The 19,644-nt window shown below is 37.6% G+C and overlaps 1 protein-coding gene across 1 annotated transcript in view; it reads left to right on the top strand.

The window, feature by feature from the left end:
- Positions 1-19,644, top strand: part of HTRA4 (HtrA serine peptidase 4) — an 853,851-nt gene that overhangs the window by 447,171 nt on the left and 387,036 nt on the right. Inside the window, exon 5 of the mRNA XM_044084333.1 lies at positions 4,886-4,918. Coding sequence (XP_043940268.1) covers positions 4,886-4,918 — 33 coding nt within the window. The remainder of the gene's footprint in view (positions 1-4,885; positions 4,919-19,644) is intronic.

The raw sequence follows: 19,644 nt of genomic DNA on the forward strand, positions 1-19,644 counted from the left end.
AAATAAATACATAAATCATCAAAGATGTAATAATGACAGGGCTCATAATACATTTTAATCCCTATCATAACATCTCCACCACATTTTTTCTTGAATGTTTGTTACAGAAAAAAAAAAAAACATTTATATCCTGTCAGAACTGGTTTCCAATAATTTTTCTTTAACCTTTTTTCAAACACAATAATGCCATCAATCTTATGCAAACATAATTTTTTCCTAATAAAAAAAAGTTTATTATTAATACTCCTTGCATTTGCCAGCATGCAGTTTTCTTCTGCCTTTCTTCAGAGTTAGTACTACAGAAGTAAGGGACGTGGAAATGCAGTTCTTACTGCATTTAGCATGTTTTTCATGTTGATGCAATGTGTGAGTGTTAGTGTGATGAGCTAGTGTGAAATGTATTACTATCTAGAAAGAGTTGTGGAAGAACTAGAAGAAATGCAAAACATCACTTTTCACTTTATGGTGGAAAAGTGGATAAAATCAAAGTGCTTCCGATTTCTTTCTTTTTCTTTCTTTGTAGAATCTTTGATTTAGTGTTGATGTGACATAACAGTACAGAACAAGGGGTGGACAAATCACAAAGTTTTCAGTGCAGAGTAGAGATGCAGGAGCCCTAGATGTGACTCAGGAAAAGAAAATGGTTTCAGTTAGCCTGGGCACTGAAGGAGATGGCTAGGGAGGGAAGGGAGGGAGTGACCAAAGGTAGTTCACCCAGTCAGAGGAAGGGATTCAGTTAGAGTCTCTTTGCAGGAATGCCATTTGGAAAAGCAGTACTGGGCCATGGTGTACCTGGACTTGGGCTTGTAAGCCTGGCTGAGAATTGTGTGCATTCTAGCTAAGCATTATGACTGTCTGGTAGTATACCCCAGAGGCAGTTTAACATAGACAGCCATGAGCTACACCATGTCTGAGCTGGGGGAGGGCTGTAAAGGAGTCTAAAACAACTTCTAACTGCACACAGAATGATAGCTTCTACCTCTGACTCTTGCCTTTCCCTACTGGCATCCCAGGGGGAATGAATGTGGCTACAGTGGAGCTCACTCTATGGCCTTGGGAGCAAGAACATGAAAGAGGGCCAAGGGAGCATTAACATACTTCAGTTTTAGCCATTTTCATGAATTTAATAATGTATATGTTTAGTGAAGAATGATTTTTGTATATATTTTTTCTGGTAAATGTGATTTGTGTACATGTAAGTCAGTGGACCTTTCCTAATCTCCTCCTGTATTACCCCCCCCCCCCTGCATTTTGTTAAAGCAAGCAGTCAACAATGTTTCCAAATCTGCACTTGGTTCTTTGGGGGTCCTGGTGGGTGTATTTGGGCCACTGATTTAGCTAGTTCAGTCTGAAAACTAAACTTCTTCTGTTGGGCTGCTATCAGTATCACGCACCTCCCACTCCCCACATCTCACATCAAGAATAATTTTCTTGTTTGGCATAGCTGTTAGCTACCTTCCTATCCTCTCTTTTCTAGAACATGATTATTATATCTACTTTCTGTTTGTCAGTCACTGTCCTGTTTCCTTCTCATTCACAGAGATATCGATATCCAACCTTTCCAATTTCTAATATACATATAACTGTTTTTACCTCTGCTTTTTAATTGGTTTTCTTACATTTTCCTTAGTCTGGACCTTAGCTTTGCAGATTATATTTTGGTCAAATATTAATAGACTCCTTCACCCAGGACACTCTAGTACACCAACCCCTCTAGGGGCTGAACACAATACCCCCCATCAAACTGTCAATGCCTTCAACACCTTTTTCATAGAGACCATACAATCTCTAGCCAGTCAACTAGCCCCTGACAACTCAAGTCTCCCTACCTCTACATCTGTTACCTTCCCAAAATTCCACTTACAACCCATCTCTACCACTCTAATCTATAACATCATCCGAAAACTTAAGCCTTGTACTCCCTCTGCTGACCAGTTACCATCTGAATACCTGCAAAAAGCAGCCAAAGCAGTTGCCTATCCTATATCCATCCTTATAAACGGAACCATTAATGAGGGAATCATCCCAGACATTTGGAAAATCTCCCACATCGTCCCCCTAGACAAAGGGGGTAACTCAAATGACTTTTCTAACTATAGACCAATAGCTCTTTTATCACCCTTAGCAAAAGTTATGGAAAAATGCATTCACCATCAGCTACTACACCATCTAACTCAAAACAACATACTAGCTAACTGCCAACATGGTTTTAGGCCATTTCACAGTACCACTACTGCTCTCTTATCATTCACCGAGTCCATCAATAAAAACCGTAATAATAACATCCTCTCATCTGCACTCTTTATTGATCTCTCAAAAGCTTTTGATATGGTAAACCACCCCCTTCTTATTAAATACTCTAGAATCCCTTTCTCTTGACACTCTGGCGGTTCAGTGGTTCAAGTCCTACCTCAGCAATAGGCAATAGGCAGTTCTCTGGGAGAATACTCTATCATCACACTTGCCAGTCAACCTTGGAGTCCCCCAGGGCTCCATTCTAGGACCTCTTCTTTTCTCACTTTTTATCAATGACCTTTATGTAGCAATTCCTCAAGCCACCTGCATACAATATGCAGACAATTCTATGATCATATGTTCAGCTAACTCCCGATCAGAACTACAATCTCTAACTCAGAAGGTATTCAACACAGATGAGGCATGGTTCTTGAAACATTGCCTCCTTTTGAATGCCAAAAAACTAAGCTCCTACTCTTTACTCCTACCAGTAAGTCCACCCCTATAGATTTCTCTGTCAAATCCAATAATGGCACCCTTATATCTCCTGACTCTACTACCAAACTGTTAGGAATTACAATTGACAATAACCTTAATTTTGATAACCATATAAACAACATTATTAAAACAGTAAACAGAAAAATGGGCTCATTATATACAATTAAACCCTTCTTAACTCCAACAACTAGAACTACAATTGCCCACTCTCATTTAATCTCAACTCTTCTTTATGCTTCACCCATATACGCTAACCTAAAAAAAATAACCTTCTCAAACTAGCTAACTCCTACAATAGCATTGCCAGATTTGCAACAGGTAATCCCTTTAGAACTCACCACTGTCAAAATCTACAGCAGCTAGGCTGGCTGGAACTACAAAACAATCTGATATTTTCCCAAATGACTATTGCCCACAAGATATTTTACCAACCTAACAACACTCCCATACTCGCTAACCTCATTATCCCCTACAAAAATCTTAATTCCCTGCGCTCCTCCAGTAAACTTCTAGCTAACATAAGCAAGACCAACAACTTGGCAGGTGATTCCCTGTTCTGCAACACTGCTGGAAAAAACTGGAACTTATTACCTAGTGAACTAACTCTACTTCATTCTCTTACACTATTTAAACAAAAGCTTAAAAGACACCTCAAAACACACTGGTTATGCCCCTGCAGCAACCCTGACTAACTTCTGATGCCACTTTTTTTTTCTCCATTTTTTCCCATGTTGCACTTAAACTACATTGCTTATCTCCCTAAAGCAGTAACTGTAACTATTAAAATTATGTTATCCCTCTCTACAAATACTATCCTTCTGTATTATAAACTACCTCATATGTGATACTGTAAAAAGACTTGTCTTAACCAGTATGCAATTTTTTTTTATTTAGTTTTTTCTTTTTTTTTTTAGTTTAATTTAATCTCTGCACTTTAATAGTATTTCTTGGTATTTTTGTTAAATCTTTCTACTACTTTGTGATAGTATTGTTGTTTAAATTCTTTATGCTATTTTTGGAGCTTTTCTCCCCGGGCCTCTACTGAAAATGAAAATATATCCAGTTAGACTAACCCGGTAAACAAATGTAAAATAAAATAAAAATAAATAAATCTTCCCTACTTCATTTTGGTTATTTAATATTTCAGTATCTCTCTCCTGCACTGCTATGTCTGTTTCTCTATAACCTCTAAATTATCATTTTTTTCTTTAAACTTACTTGCCATCTGTTTTGAGAACTCCTGTGGCTTTTTCTGTCATTTTGTTTTGCAGATTTGCTTCCATATGAATGACTTCTGTGTAACAACAATTTTCTCTTCACACCTTTTCCCACCACTCTGAGGCTATTTACAAATGCTTTTTCTGAGGTATTTTTCCATATTTATAAAGGCAGCCTGCCTGAAGTCAACACTATAACTGTTAGTCACGGCGGTTTGCTAGTCAGTTCTTCTGGGGTAGCTATTAAATCCTATGTGTAAAATCCATTTCAAGCTCCATTTAAGAACTAGATCTGAAAATTTCCCTCGGAGTTCTGACACAAATTATCAGACACATACAGTATAATAGGACATAGAGAATAACTCTGCTCATGTGCACTACTGGCAAATTGGTGCTTCTACTAACATTTTGAACATTCGAGTCAACTTTCAGCAGAGTGGTACATTTTTCTGACATTCTAAATATTGCTTTTATCATTGTCTTGTCATGTTCTGTTGCAAAGGGAAAGGGTGAACTGTGCCATTTCCTGTATTCAGCCTCTATGATCCATAATACCTCCTTCACTTTCTCTTTATCTGTTACTTATTCATTAGGATCCCTTGCCTTAAGTTGTTGGTGAATGTTTTGTATCAAAATGATGCACAGGTAAGTCAACATACCAGACTGCTTTTTAGCTCCATGGACTTTCAGTTAATGTATACCACATATGGTGTGCAACAGTTTCTTAAGAGATTAGTTGACTTGGTTGCTGCATAACATAAGGAATAAATGACAGTAGAAAACAGAACAAGATGCGAGGTTTAAATGGGAAAATGCATGTAGAATTGTTTACTAAATATGACTAAATAAGAATCTGTCTTTTTCTAAATGCTGATAAGCTAACCATTTGCAAATCTTATGCACACTTATTAGTAACACACTGTTTTTCTTCATAGTATGGAAATTCTGGAGGACCACTTGTGAACTTGGTAAGTAATGCCCTTTTCATTAAACAATATTAATACTTTATTCATCATATATGGCTTATAAAGACTAGCTCAGGACATGATTATATACTGCTGCAAATACAGACAAGTGTAAGACAAGTTTCGCATTTTACCAAAGCACCTGCAGAACAGTGATAACGACTACAACCTTTAAAGCCCCAGTATAAAGGGATTAAGACCACAGTGACAAGTCAGTAAGGACATTAATCACACAACTGGAAACTTATGGAAACAAAAGGACTACATATTGAAACACTCTTGGCATGCAATTATATATATATATATATATATATATATATATATATATATATATATGTATGTATATATATAAAAATCGTTGCTATAATACAGAACAATATTTGTTGTATATGCATATGGTCGACTGGTGAATGGTCAAGCGGGTATGGCTGAAAGGAGTGCGAAAGCATTTCAAAAATGCGACTGCAAGTGTTGCGAATCGGAAAATCCCATCCCCTTTCTGACCCATGTTAGCACTTGTTTGAGGGTGTAGAGCTGTTGGAAATGTCAATTTCGGTGTTTTTACAACATTCCAACTGTTTGACGTTAACAGGATTCACAGAAAAATCTGTAAAATGTATGGTCGAGTAATGTGCACTCGACCATATGAATGTAAACCATATATTTGTATGTCTGACTACAATTATTGATGTGTGAATTTATTTTGTATGCATTTTTTTAACAAGAAACATCTTTATTAAACCATCACTTATGACATAAACAATCATATATTTATATAAATGAAAACAAACCACACCAACACAATCCTAGTTGCAAGCATTTTACATCACAAACCATACTGACACACTCCCAGTTGCAAACATTATATATCATTTATAGTCTATCCAATCGTTTTCAGTCAAACATTACATAGCTCATTTAAATCCTGCCTTCTTTTAAACCTCATTCCTCCCCTGTATGTTCTGTTCCTACAGTTCCCATCTTTTCATACGTAGTTTGCTCCTACCTTTTTCTAAAGATCTCAATTCCAGTTGTTTTATCCTGTTACTATATTCACTACTTCTAACATAGTTGGTTTAGATTTTGATTCCTATTTTCTAATAATTGCTTTTTTGGCACCACAATAATTATAGACAGCAAGGCCTTACCATGTCTAGGCAAATCTGATTCTGTATCACAGCTCAGAAAAATAATCTCCCTTGTCACACCAATCTGCCCACGCAGCATCTCCAACAGTGCATCCTGCAGGAAATCCTTAAAGTTCACCAACTCAATGCACTCCCAGAAAATATGTTCCCATTTACCTCTTTCTTCCCCGTCACACCTCCAACATTTGCTATTTACCTGAGGAAATATTCTCTAGAGTCTACTTGGGGTATAAAAATATCCATGTAAGCATTTCAAAGCAAAAATGCTAAATATTCTAGATTTTGTTGCATATTTGGGAGATGTACATATATCCTCCCGTTCTTTCTTAGTGAATTGTTTAGCTAGTCTCTCTTCCTAATCCTTTCTAATCTCCTCTGACTGATTCTTATAGTTATCGTCCAATAGTTTATAGGCTTTACTAATTATTCCTTTTTTAATGGCAGCTTCTGTTCTAGATTCTAATAAGAACTCTACCAGTGCTGAACAAATCCCTACTAGAACAAGAGGTTCTAATGGAAACAGACAATGAAGTCCAGACTGGCAAAACTCTTTAAACAAAGTCTAATGTATTTCATCATTGCACTGGAATGACTTTAATGTCTATTTGTTACTTCTGAGATTGCAAGTTTTATTGCTTAGTTGTAAAAGTGAATTTTCACATAAACTTCTGTATAGAAAAACATAAAATTACTAATAATTCTTTCATCAGGCTACATATTCCATCAGGTTGAGGATGGAACCCAGGAAGTTAAAATGGGGAGTCCATCTCTACAAAGCAGCCAGTCACAAGTGGAGCCCCTCAGGCATCAGTCCTGGGACTGCTCCTGTTTAGCATTTATGCTTTGAAGTCAAAGCCAATGTCATTCACCTGTGGCTGACTAAATTTACAGATGATTGCAAATTAGGAGCAATCATAGAATCCTCCACAGACACAAATATTCTCCAGGAAGGGCTGAAATATAACTTGTGTAAGAGCCATGGACTAAAACTTAATGCCAAGAAATGCATAATAGTATCCTTCAAGAAGTCATCCACCCCTGATAACTATTATATTGGCGACACATCCCTAAGAGCTGACCCAGATGTCAGGGAGATAGGAACACACATAGACAGTAATCTAGCCTTTGACCATTATGTATCTACAGCAGTGAGGAAATCATTCTATGTTGTGCAACTTATAGACAAACGTATGGCATCTAGGTCAAAGGAGGTCATTGTTCCACTGTATTCAGCATTCATCATACCTGTCATTGAGTATATTGCCCCCTTTAGTATGTATCTAACAGGCACATCCAACAATTGGAACATCCACAGAGGTTCCTCCCTCAAGGAGTAAGTAGCATGTCCTATACAGACCACCTCAAACTCCTGGATTCTACCTCCTACAGGCTGTTGAGGAGATATCTATACTGGCATACAAAGCATTGTCAGACCTCACCCTGATGGACCTCCTGTATATCCACAATCTAAATAGCACCAGAATTACCCTTTCTAAAGACATAAACCTTGCCTGTGATACAAATAGGACCAGCTGGAGAAACAGGTATGTATCTCAGAGGCTACCCATTCTCTGGAACAGGCTCCCCATCCATGTGAAGCAGAGTTCCTCCTTAACCCAATTCAGGTGTAACTTGGACAATTGAATGGGGAACAGAAAATTAATCCCTGGCTGGGCACCTTATGTCTATAATGGACACAGGCAGTTTGTAAATGGTTCATCTCCCAGGCCCCTGCTTTTAAAATGTTCATTTTCCAAGCCCCTGCTCACACTTATCAAGGGTACCAGAACTTGTCAATAATTTGGAATACAAGGCTAGGCTTAAAAAGGCCATTGTGGTCATTAGCCTAGTACACCCTTATGAACCTATGAACTATTCTCTGTATATGAGGTAGTATATATTCAAATTAAATAACTGAGGCCAAATTCAGAAAACATTGACAAATTTTGGTAATTCGATATGTGCAGTGAAGGGCCACACACAGGCTTGGTGCAATTTAGAAAACCCAGCTACACAACATGACTAGGCCAAATAACGTGGTCAGCCATGTTGCATGCTAATGACTGCATAATGAAACACTGTTTATGCTACTGAGGCAAAACAAGACTGCAAAGTGATTTAGAAAAATATATTTATATCACAGTGATGCTATCTATGCTCACCTTAGATTTGAACTGAGCCATATACCCAGTTGAGATGGAATGCATCATACAAACATCCTTGAGAGCTACATCAATAGTATACACTAAAATGGAGGACTGCATGTTTCACATGTTAAAGCGCCATTAAAAACAGTAATTTGGTACCTACATTTTCTTGAGTTTGCAATCCATCAAGCAAATGAGGTGGCTGTTGATGCCCATTATTGCATGGAAGATAAGGCACATGAAAACTGCATGAGGTGCTAGTCATCTGCCATTTTTCCATGAGATTCTTCAAGGTGATACACCATGGGTGGAGAAGGAGAGGGCAATGCTCCTTTACAGCACAAAGGTGGTGTGAACAATATTTCCCCAAATATGGAACTATTGAAGCAAAGCAGCAAACCAGTGAACCACCAACCACAAGGAGAAAAAACAATTTATTGGCTGAGTGCTTTCATTCACTTAGAACTTCATCAGAACAATAAAATCTTAAAAAACACACCCTTATATACCCCTCAGTGTGTGTCACATAATTTACATAGCCAACAATAACAATGTCAAAAAATACAACAGATCCATTATCTAACACAATAAAACTTTGATGAAAAAACATATATATATATATATATATATATATATATATATATATATATATATACACACACACACACACACACACACACACACACACACACACACACACACACACACACATAATCTAAAAACATTTTTAAGTTAATATAATACAAAACTTCCTTTCCTACCTCATACATTCTCTGCTTGTACCAACTAAACCATGTACAAAAATGTTTTATGTGTCATATATTCAAGCTTCCTAAGAGTAAATGGCTTCTCAGTACTTATATTAAAAATGTTTTTCTTTTCTAGTATGTATCTTCTGTAACATTCATCACCAGTCTGTACAATTTGTAACCTTATGCTCTAAACTGTATCACTTGTAAACATTGTAATCTAACCTAAAATCTATTGTAACCTAATTTCTGGTGCTATACTACTTGCAATGTCATGCTATAAGCTACATCATTTGTAAATTTTTGTAATCTAATGTCAAACCTATTAAACTTGTTACTGGAGCTTTTTTCCCCAGGACTCCATTGAAAACGGGTTAATCTTGGCCCAATGGACAGTCCTGGTAAACCAACTGCAAATAAATAAATAAATAAATAAATAAATAAAATAAAAACTTATATACCTACCTAGCACCATAAAACTTCAATTTTAGTAAAGAAGTAATAGAACAAGAGTCATTGAGCCCTGGATAATTAGTGGCATCTAATATTAACTGCCATTTCAGTTCATTCTTATTCAGGTGTTCATCAATTATCCGCCCTTGTGGGTCCTTTTTAACTTGCTCAATTATAAGAAAATTAAAACTATGGGTAATATATTTCTCAATATGCCTATATAGAGCATTAGTGTATTTTCTATTTTTAATATCCAAAATATGCTCATATACATGCCTTTTGAACTGCCTGCTCATTTTTCCAATATAAAATGCAGGACACTGATTACATTGAGCTAAGTACACCACATGTAATGTGTTGCAAGTAAAATAACCTTTAGTATTGCATACCTCGTTCTTTATAGAAAAACTATGAGCAATATTAATGTAGCAACAAGAAGAACAATTAACCCATTTTTTGGTACCAGATATTACAAAACTTAACTGAGATGCTTGACAAAGGCCTATCTTTCTCATCAGTCAAGATCCATGCCTCTGCCATTTCGGCTCATTACAATACAGAGCCACCAATCTTTTCTCATCCTTTACTAAAGCAGTATCTTAGAGTAGCCAAAAATGTAAGGCCTCCTAGAAGATCACCATTACCTGCATGGGACCTCAGTTATGTGTTGGAAAAGCTCACCCTGCCTCCATTTGAACCAACTGCTACCGCTGATATAAAGTTCTTATCATGGAAAACAGCTCTGCTACTAGCAATTACTTCAGCAAGAAGAGTTTCAGAGCTACAGGCCCTCATGGCTGTAGAGCCTTTTATCATATTTTACCCAGACAGGGTGTCTCTGAGGACAAATCCTACTTTTATGCCTAAGATGGTTTCCAGTGTGGCTCTTAACCAAACAATTCATCTGCCAACGTTTTATCCAAATCCACAGAACAAAGGGGAGAGAATTCTGCATTCCTTGGACGTACACAGACAGCTAAGATTCTACTTGAGCAGGACTAAAGCTCTAAGAAAAACTGAGTAATTACTAGTGTCATATGATGCAGGATCAAAAGGAAAGGCTATTTCAAAGCAGACAGTTACAAAGTGGATAAACCACTGCATCTGTTTCTGCTACTTACACCATGGTAAACCTGTGCCCAAGGGCATTAGGTCTCGTTCCACCAGAGCTGCAGCTACTTCAGCAGCCTTTCTCAGAGGAGTACCAACCAAAGACATTCTAGAGGCTGCTACTTGGAGTTCTGTTCAAACATTTACAAAGCATTACCATTTGCCTCTCTACTCTAAGTCCAGGGCAGGCTTTGCCGCTGCAGTGCTGCAGGGCCTTACAGCTGCACCTAATGCTATTTAGCTCCAGCCTCCCAACCATAGATTTGGGATTCTACCCAAATGTAATGACTGCAACAGTGAAACATGAAGAACATAGTACAGATGTGTACACTTACCATAAATGTAGATGTTCGAGTGTATTTACTGTTGCAGTCCAGGTTACCCTCCCGCCATCCCCCTGCCATTCTACAGTTTATCTTTCCTTCTCTATCTCCTACAACCTATGTGGTGTATTTGCTTGTAAATGAAGGTAAAGTTTATATTGATGCATGTATATATATATATATATATATATATATATATATATATATATATATATATAATATTGCTACCTTTTTGGGGGCAAGAAAAACTAAATAAAATGGCGTCGGCTGCATGTTTTATACCCCTGATGACCTGACGTCATGGAAAAGAAGACAGCAACCGACGCAGGACTCAAGACTTTGGAATTCAGGCCGACTGAGGACAACCTGCCAGCAGATTACCCAAATGTAATGACTGGAACAGTGAATACACTCGAACACCTACATTTATGGTAAGTGTTTGGCCTCACTGTGGGGTTCCCAGTGGGAGTGGGTTTACACCAGGGTTCAGCTCTGAGCCCACTGCTGTTCATAGTGGTAATGGACTACATCAGCAAACAGGTTGGAGGGAACAGAGCAACAAAGCTGCTGTATGCAGACGATGTGGCAGTACAGGCAGAATCTGATCTAGAACTTCAGCAAAGGATAGGAGAATGGAATGTAAATCTGAAGGCACATGGGATGAAACTAAGCACAGATAAGACAGTGGTAATGGCAGCAGATTGGGGAAATCAGAAGAAGCTGAGAATAGAGATAGATGGGAAGATAGTGGAACAGGTAAACAGCTTCAAGTATCTGGGAGGGGTGGTTGAGGAGAAGGGTAGTCTGAATGAAGAGGTCAAAGCTAGAATCAGAGGGGCTGCAGCCAACTGGCATAGAGTATCAGGTGTAGTATATGACAGAAGAATGCCAAAGAAGCTGAAAAGTAAGATGTACAAGACAGTGGTACGACCAGTACTACTGTATGGTACAGAAACCTGGGCAGTAAAGGCAGAACAGTTGAAGACGATAGAGGTGATGGAAATGAAGTGCCGGAGAAAGGTGGTAGGATGCACACTGCGGGACAGGCGAAGAAATGAGGACATAAGAGCAGAAGCCAAAGTAGCTCCAATTGCAGAAAAGATCAAAGAAAACAGATTACGATGGTATGGGCACATGTGTAGAAAAGCAGAAGACAATCTGGTGAGGGAGATTTGGGACAGACAGGAAGAAGGTAAGAGGAAGCGAGGGCGTCCAGCAAAGAGGTGGATGGATTGTGTGAAAGAAGATCTGTGACAGTCAGGCATGAGTGTTGAAGAAGGCAGGAGAGTGGCACTGAATCGAGAGAGTTGGCGACAGTTAATACGATACCCCGACCCTATGTAAATGGGAAAAAAGGGATGATGATGATGATCTACATTTATGGTAAGTGTACACAACTGTACTTTATTTGTCTATAGGTCTGACCCGCAAAGTAAATAAAATTATTCCTTAATACCACATCCATCAAGGCAACACATGCATTTACTGAATTAGTACTTAAACTGCGATTATTGAGCAACTGCTGTTCAAACCACATCAAAATTTCTTCTTGAGGTATTACAGAGAATAAACCGTGTACATCAGTGGTTACAAACAACCCAGTTTCACAAAAGGAAATGTTATTATTCATTTCCAAAAAATGCCATGAATCTTTACATATATGTATGTTATTGGCAAGGCCTCCCTTTATGTAATAATCAAGCCACTGTGCTATAAAATACATTTTAGACCTTGACCCATCTACAATGGGTGTAAGAGGTGGATTGTTAAGGCACTTGTGAATTTTAGGAATACTGAAAATACTAGCCAACACTGGTTTTTCGTTAAACATAAAATCATGGTCTTTTTTTTATTATTTGATCTTGTAGAAGCCTATCCAAAAACAGAAACCAGGAACCAAACAAGAAAAACTGATGGAGGTCCAGGGAGCACACATGTCCAGTATAAACCACACAGCTAGTAGTAACCACCAAAGAATTATTGAGCAAAAAAAAGCAGTCAAGCACTTTCGTCTTACATAAAGACTTCATTAGAACAGCAGTAATCCCATAAACCACACAGTATAAAGGAACATCCTGTAGTCATGTGGTTAAAACCGACCAATACAAATAATGCTTAAAAAGTAATTAATTAATTAAAAGCTTGAAAATGTAATGACAGTTTGAAATAATGTGTATAAGTGAAAAAACAGTGCCAAACGTGTTACAACACTGTATATATAACAAATTATAAAGATGACTGATGAATTACCCTGCCATACTTTTCAGTTTTAGGATTGTGGTAATGGATAATGGAACAGCTGTCATTAAGCCCAGGGGGAGTAAGGGGCATCACACATCAAAATCCAGATTAATTCATTTCTGTTGAGGTGTTCTTCTGTACTAAAAACCCTTGCATCCCATTCCATGTAGTCCAACACTACAAACTTGAAGTGGTGGTCAGGAAAAGCTGAAATCTACCTATACAAGGTATTGGTGTTCTTCCCTTTCTTGATGTCATTCAGGTGTTCATAAATTCTTTATTTCAGCTTGTGACTAGTCTTTCCAATATAGAATACCTTACAACATTGACAAAGAGCTCCATACCACCCCCTTGGATACACAGTTGAAGTGTTTTTTTACCTTAAAGATTCTTAAAAGACTTGCCTTTTCTAAACACAATCTTTGCCATGACCCTAAACAATTCTTTGATTTCATTGACACTCATCACAATTGGCCAAAAATTATGCACTGTGTCCACTACATCATATATGTTAACAGAAAAGGTGACTATTAGTGAACATTCAAAAGGGTCAATTGATGGTTGTGTTTCTTTGGACAAGCTATTACCAGCCAAATGGTCATCAGTTCGACCACCAGGAATAGGTAGTAGCGGTTTGTAAAGACCATTCCTCCTCTTACTCTGGACTTCTTCCTTAATACTATCCAATAACTCATGAGGGTAACCTCTTTTACTGAACATGCCAATCAATTTATCTATTTCAACAGTGAAAGCGGCATTATCAGAAATCATATGAGTAAGTCTGACCAACTGCCCCTTGACCACAGCCCTCTTTTGAAATTGTGGATGCCAACTATTGAAATGGAGGTAAGAGTTGGAAAAAGTTGTTTATGGAATATGTTTGAACAAAAACTATTTCTCGAATAATCCTTGGTTACCAGTACATCCAAATAGGCCATTGAATCATGATCAAACTTATGGGTAAACCTTAGGAAAGATGTACTACCATTGATGTACTTGAGAAATTCAGTGTAGCCATCCTAATTCCTTCTCTATTAGAAAGCTGGGTGAGGAGAAAACCCAAAGATTTAGAAGTAGACAAATTTGTAATATTCAGTCCAGGGATGTGCTGGGCATAGGACGATACTTATTGGCTAACTTGTTTCAAAAGTGTAGTTAAATTCCCAGTGTTATGGAGATTGTTATTACTCCCTCCAAAACAGGTGTGTTCACCCCTGGCACTGTTAGACATCATCTAAAAAAGCCGAAGCACCAAACCAGGAACTATTGAGGCAAAGCAGCAAACCAGTGAACCACCAACTACAAGGAGAAAAACAATTTATTGGTTGAGCACTTTCATTCACTTAGAACTTCATCAGAACAATAAAGTCTTAAAAACCACACCCTTATATACCCCTCAGTGTGTGTCACATATTTTACATAGCCAATAATACCAATGTCAAAAAAAATACAACACATCCATTATCTAACACAATAAAACTTCGATGGAAATATATATATATATATATATATATATATATGTACAGACGCACACAAGTATAATCTAAAAACATTTTTAAGTTAATATAATACAAAACTTAAATACCTAACTAGCACCATAAAACTTCAATTTTAATGAAGAAGCAATAGAGCAAGAGTCATTGAGCCCTGGATAATTAGTGGCATCTAATATTAACTGCCATTTCAGTTCATTCTTATCCAGGTGTTCATCAATTATCCACCCTTGCAGGTCCTTTCTAACTTGCTCAATTATAAGAAAATTAAAACTATGGGTGCTATATTTCTCAACGTGCCTATATAGACCATTAGTGGATTTTCTATTTCTAATATCCAAAATATACTCAAATACACACCTTTTGAACTGCCTGCTTGTTTTTCCAATATAAAAATGCAGGGCACTGATTACATTGAGCTAAGTACACCACATTTACTGTGTTACAAGTAAAATAACCTTTAATATTGTATACCTTGTCCTTTATGGAAAAACTATCATCAGCATTAGTGTAGCAACAAGAAGAACAACTACCACACTTTTGGGTACCAAATGGAATCCTTTTATTTTTTGTCACACCGTTGTACTGTCTTTCCATAAAAGGTTTTAAAGATTTGTCCTTCTTATATATCACTAAAGGTTTTTCACCCACATTTTCAACCAAATCAACATCCCTCATGAACAATTCCCAATTTTTATGAATACACTGTACAATGTCCCTACTAGTCGTGGATAAAGTATGCCCTCCAGAACCCAAAATAGGTACATAAAAACCATTATTCCATTTAGTGACAACCTCATTTTTTATCTCCACTAAAAATTGTTGTGGATAACCTCCTTTTCGAAACATATATAAAACTGTATTGCATTCCGAGTAAAAGGTATCCACATTGGATATCATTCTAGCCGGATGAACTAACTGGCGTTTTACCACTGCCTTCTTTTGAAATCTCGGATGCCAATTAGAATAATGCAAATATGTGTTGGAAAAAGTAGGTTTCCTTAAAATGTTAGAATAAAAACACGTATTAGGTATATCCTTACCAATCTCCACGTCTAAAATAGGAAATTTTGTATTAATCATAGTGGGAGGAAAATTTTAAGAAATACACATTATTGTTAATATATACAATAAATTCTTCCAATTGTTCCTTTGTAGCTAACCAAAAAATAAAAACAGTGTATAGACACCACTTATTATCCAGGACTCAATGACTCTTGATCTATTACTTCTTTATTAAAATTGAAGTTTTATGGTGCTAGTTAGCTAGATAAGTTTTGTACTATATTATATTTGTGTGTGTGTGTGTGTGTGTGTGTGATATATATATGTATATATATATATATATATATATATATATATATATATATATATATATATATATATATATATATAGGTCCACTTTGTAATTTCGAAATACTGAAATCCCGAATTTCAGTATTTCAAAATCACAAAGCCGAATACTCAAAGTTCCGAAACCGGCAGAAGCGCGAAATTCTAAATCCCAAAGCACAGAGAATTTGGTGCAGTGTGTAGATGTTTGGGTTTAACTTAGGTAAGTTTTTGTGTGTAATTATGTTCGCTAGGGCTTTAGTGTATGTGTGTAAGTGTGTGTTATGACTTTGATGTGTGTGTGTGAGGGACTGTAAGATGTCTGTGTGTGTGTGTGTGTGTGTGTGTGTGTGTGTGTGTGTGTGTGTGTGTGTGTGTGTGTGTGTGTGTGTGTGTGCGTGTGTGCGTGTGTATGTGTGTGTGTGTGTGTGTGTGTGTGTGTGTGTGTGCACGAGTTTTGTTTGTGTTTCTGTGCGATCTCGAAGTTAGAATATATAAGTAGGGGGTGTGGGGGTGTGTGGAGGGGGGGTTTGCTCCCCTGCTTATATGTAGTTTAGATGCATTTGTTTGATTGTGGGGGGGAGTTTTTTGTTTGTTTGTGCGTGTACTGTATGAGTAGCGTAGTTTCAGGATTTTGAATTTTGCGGTTGTGTGTTTTTAGATTTGTGAGTTGTGCTTGGGTTTTCGGCTTTGTGATTTCGAAATACTGAAATTTGGGATTTCAGTATTTCGAAATTACAAAGTGGACCCGTATATATATATATATATATATATATATATATATATATATATATATATATATATATATAAATGTTTTTTCATCAAAGTTTTATTGTGTTAGATATTGGATCTGTTGTATTTTTTGACATTGTTATTGTTGGCTATGTAAATTGTGTGACACACACTGAGGGGTATATAAGGGTGTGTTTTTTTAAGATTTTATTGTTCTGATGAAGTTCTAAGTGAACAAAAGCACTCAACTAATAAATTGTTTTTCTCCTTGTGGTTGGTGTTTCACTGGTTTGCTGCTTTGCTTCAATAGTTCCTGGTTTGGTGCTTCGGTTTTTTTAGATGATTTTCCCAAATCTCCTCCTTAAGGAGTACATAATAACTTTCATGCACTAGTGCCACATCTGTCAGTATTGGAATAGATCAAAGATATTACTATATCTATGTAATATTAGAAGTGTATCTTCATGCCTCTTCCTGTATAGGTGCACAAGTTGCTCTCCATGTTAAGTGTATTTGGTCTCACATTGTTAAGGATGCCCATGGGTTCAAGTCCTAAAGACTGTTGTGAGCATGAAAAACATTTCATATATATTTTTCTGACCTAGTAGTATCACTGCAGCAGTATACAGTCCATATATGTAAGGTCATCATTATTGGTTTGTTCTACATGTCATAACTTACAATAGGATTGGTTACCCTTTACCTATCACCTGTGATTAAAGTATGTCTGTCTGAGCAGCATGTCTACTTTCTGTGTGTGCCGTATTCTCAGAGACCAACATGCATCTCTGACCACAGGCACATGTTGGTCTGGAGCCCCAGCTATTAATTTTCTATCTGTAATACTGCATGTCAGGCTGGCTGATGTTTTAGGCATCCCCTGCATATGTGTGAGTGTGAGTGTGAGTGTGAGTGTATGTTGGGATTACCACCTTTTATATTACTGAAAACTGGACTGAAGCCCTGCCCCTTGAACTGCCTTTGACTCCGCCCAGTCTCAATCCATCTCCACCCTTATCCACACCCATTTTATGACAAATGCGTACATCAGTAGGGTGGGATGTCACTTTTAGTCTGTTTTTACCTTTTTAATATACATTGTGTTACTATTGTTTTTCGTTTTTGTAGAGTATCTTGGATTACACCAGATCACTTTACCGATGCCTTTTGTGAAAAAAAAATACAGATAGAGGTTGCTTTTTAACAAAATCCAGCATTCTGTCCACACTTCTAAAGAATATTGGAGTTTGTACACTGCTTTCTGGACCACTGGAGAGTCATTCTGATTTGTGGATAGTCCAGAAAAACACCGGATCAGTGGCAAACCTAGTGTGTGTGTGTGTTTGTGTGTATGTGTGTGTGTGTGTGTGTGTGTGTGTGTGTGTGTGTGTGTGTGTGTGTGTGTGTGTGTGTGTGTGTGTGTGTGTGTGCGTGTGTGTGTGTGTGTGTGTGTGTGTATACATACATATATATATATATATATATATATATATATATATATATATATATATAGAGAGAGAGAGAGAGAGATGCATGATTATGTGTCCCTATCTCAAGCTCAAATTCTCACAAGCTTGAAACTTAAAAGATCGTGCTGGGAACAGCAAAATCCAGGAAATTCGAATGGCATAGATGCTCATTGTTTCAGGATTGCAGTACAGGGTAGATTGGGGTTTTGTTTCTTCTCACTGTAGTCTCAGAGTTTGCATATATAATTAGCAGGGGATGTGGGAGGCACAGCTCCCCCACATGGGGAGATACAGGATGGCTTGCAGATGTTGAGTTTTTGCATTTTTTTTTCACCGAGCTTCCTGGATTTTGATGTTCCTTCTCAGTGTTTTAAGTTTCAATCTTGTGAGAATTCAAGCTTGTGATAGGGACCCATATTGTATATGAGGGCTTCTGACAGCCATGATTATGTAATAATTTGCAAGTGTATTCTGTTTAATTGCATAATTACAAATAACAATTAGAAAGTATTATGTTTACATTTCTCTTCCACCAACCTCTTTGGCACTGTATCACTATCCTTTGTCTTGCATTCATTTTTTTCTTGTTTTGTTTCTCTTTGTTTGTTTTACTGTATATGTAGCAGACCAGCAACTTGCAAACACCTCACTGGCAAGGCCTGTGGGACCCACACAGATGGCAGTAGTAGCTCTACTATCACTAGCTGAAGCACCCAGCACATCTTGGTCACAGCCAGGCACAGTTGTCATCACACCTCCTGCTGTACCTAGGATACCTGCCTCAGATCGTCCTGCACCTGAGAGGTTACTACAGAACTACCAGCCAGTTGCAGTGTAAGTTGAGATGACATCTTTGTCACTCATCAGCAGCTGGCAAACATTGTGGAGAATATTATCAACAGGAGGTTGGATGCCAGCATCAGCCACTTGGAGACCATGCTCCAGTGACTCATCGAGTTCTGTCCTTGCCTGCATTGTCTCCATGTTCTGAGCCAGGACCAGTGGTAACAGTACCCATTGTTAGAAGTAATCTTCCACTATGTCTCAGCTGGCACAGACCGCATCTGTGAATGCTCAGTTCTATCCCCAACCTGGTGTCCCCCTCCCTTTTGTGTTCTTGCCAACTCTTGTTGGTTTAACACTCACCATTATTTTCTGTCTTTCTGCTGAAGTCTTCTTCAGTATTGTGTTCTTCTTTAATTGTATTACCCCGTACCCTGTTAGCTTTGTCTGTTTGTCCCTGCTACCCATCCTACTCCTCTTACCTTCCCTTACTTCTTTAGCCAAGTTTCCCTTCTCTTAAAAAAAAAAAGTGGACGGCCATCTGGCAAAAAAGTTTATTTCAAATACACCATTGCCATCTTGCTCATTTCTTATTTGCTCACCTTCTGTCCTACCCTCTGCTTCCCCTTTTCACCTTAGCCTGTACTCCCATTTTCAACTTTTAAATTGGTCAAAAAATAAATAAATGTACCACATATGTTCCCCAAAAGGCCTTGTAAAACGGTGATCTATTTTTGGCCATATGTTGT

The sequence above is a fragment of the Protopterus annectens genome, chromosome 9.part0, assembly GCF_019279795.1.
Source record: "Protopterus annectens isolate FY-2018-M chromosome 9.part0, PAN1.0, whole genome shotgun sequence".
Taxonomy (NCBI): domain Eukaryota; kingdom Metazoa; phylum Chordata; order Ceratodontiformes; family Protopteridae; genus Protopterus; species Protopterus annectens.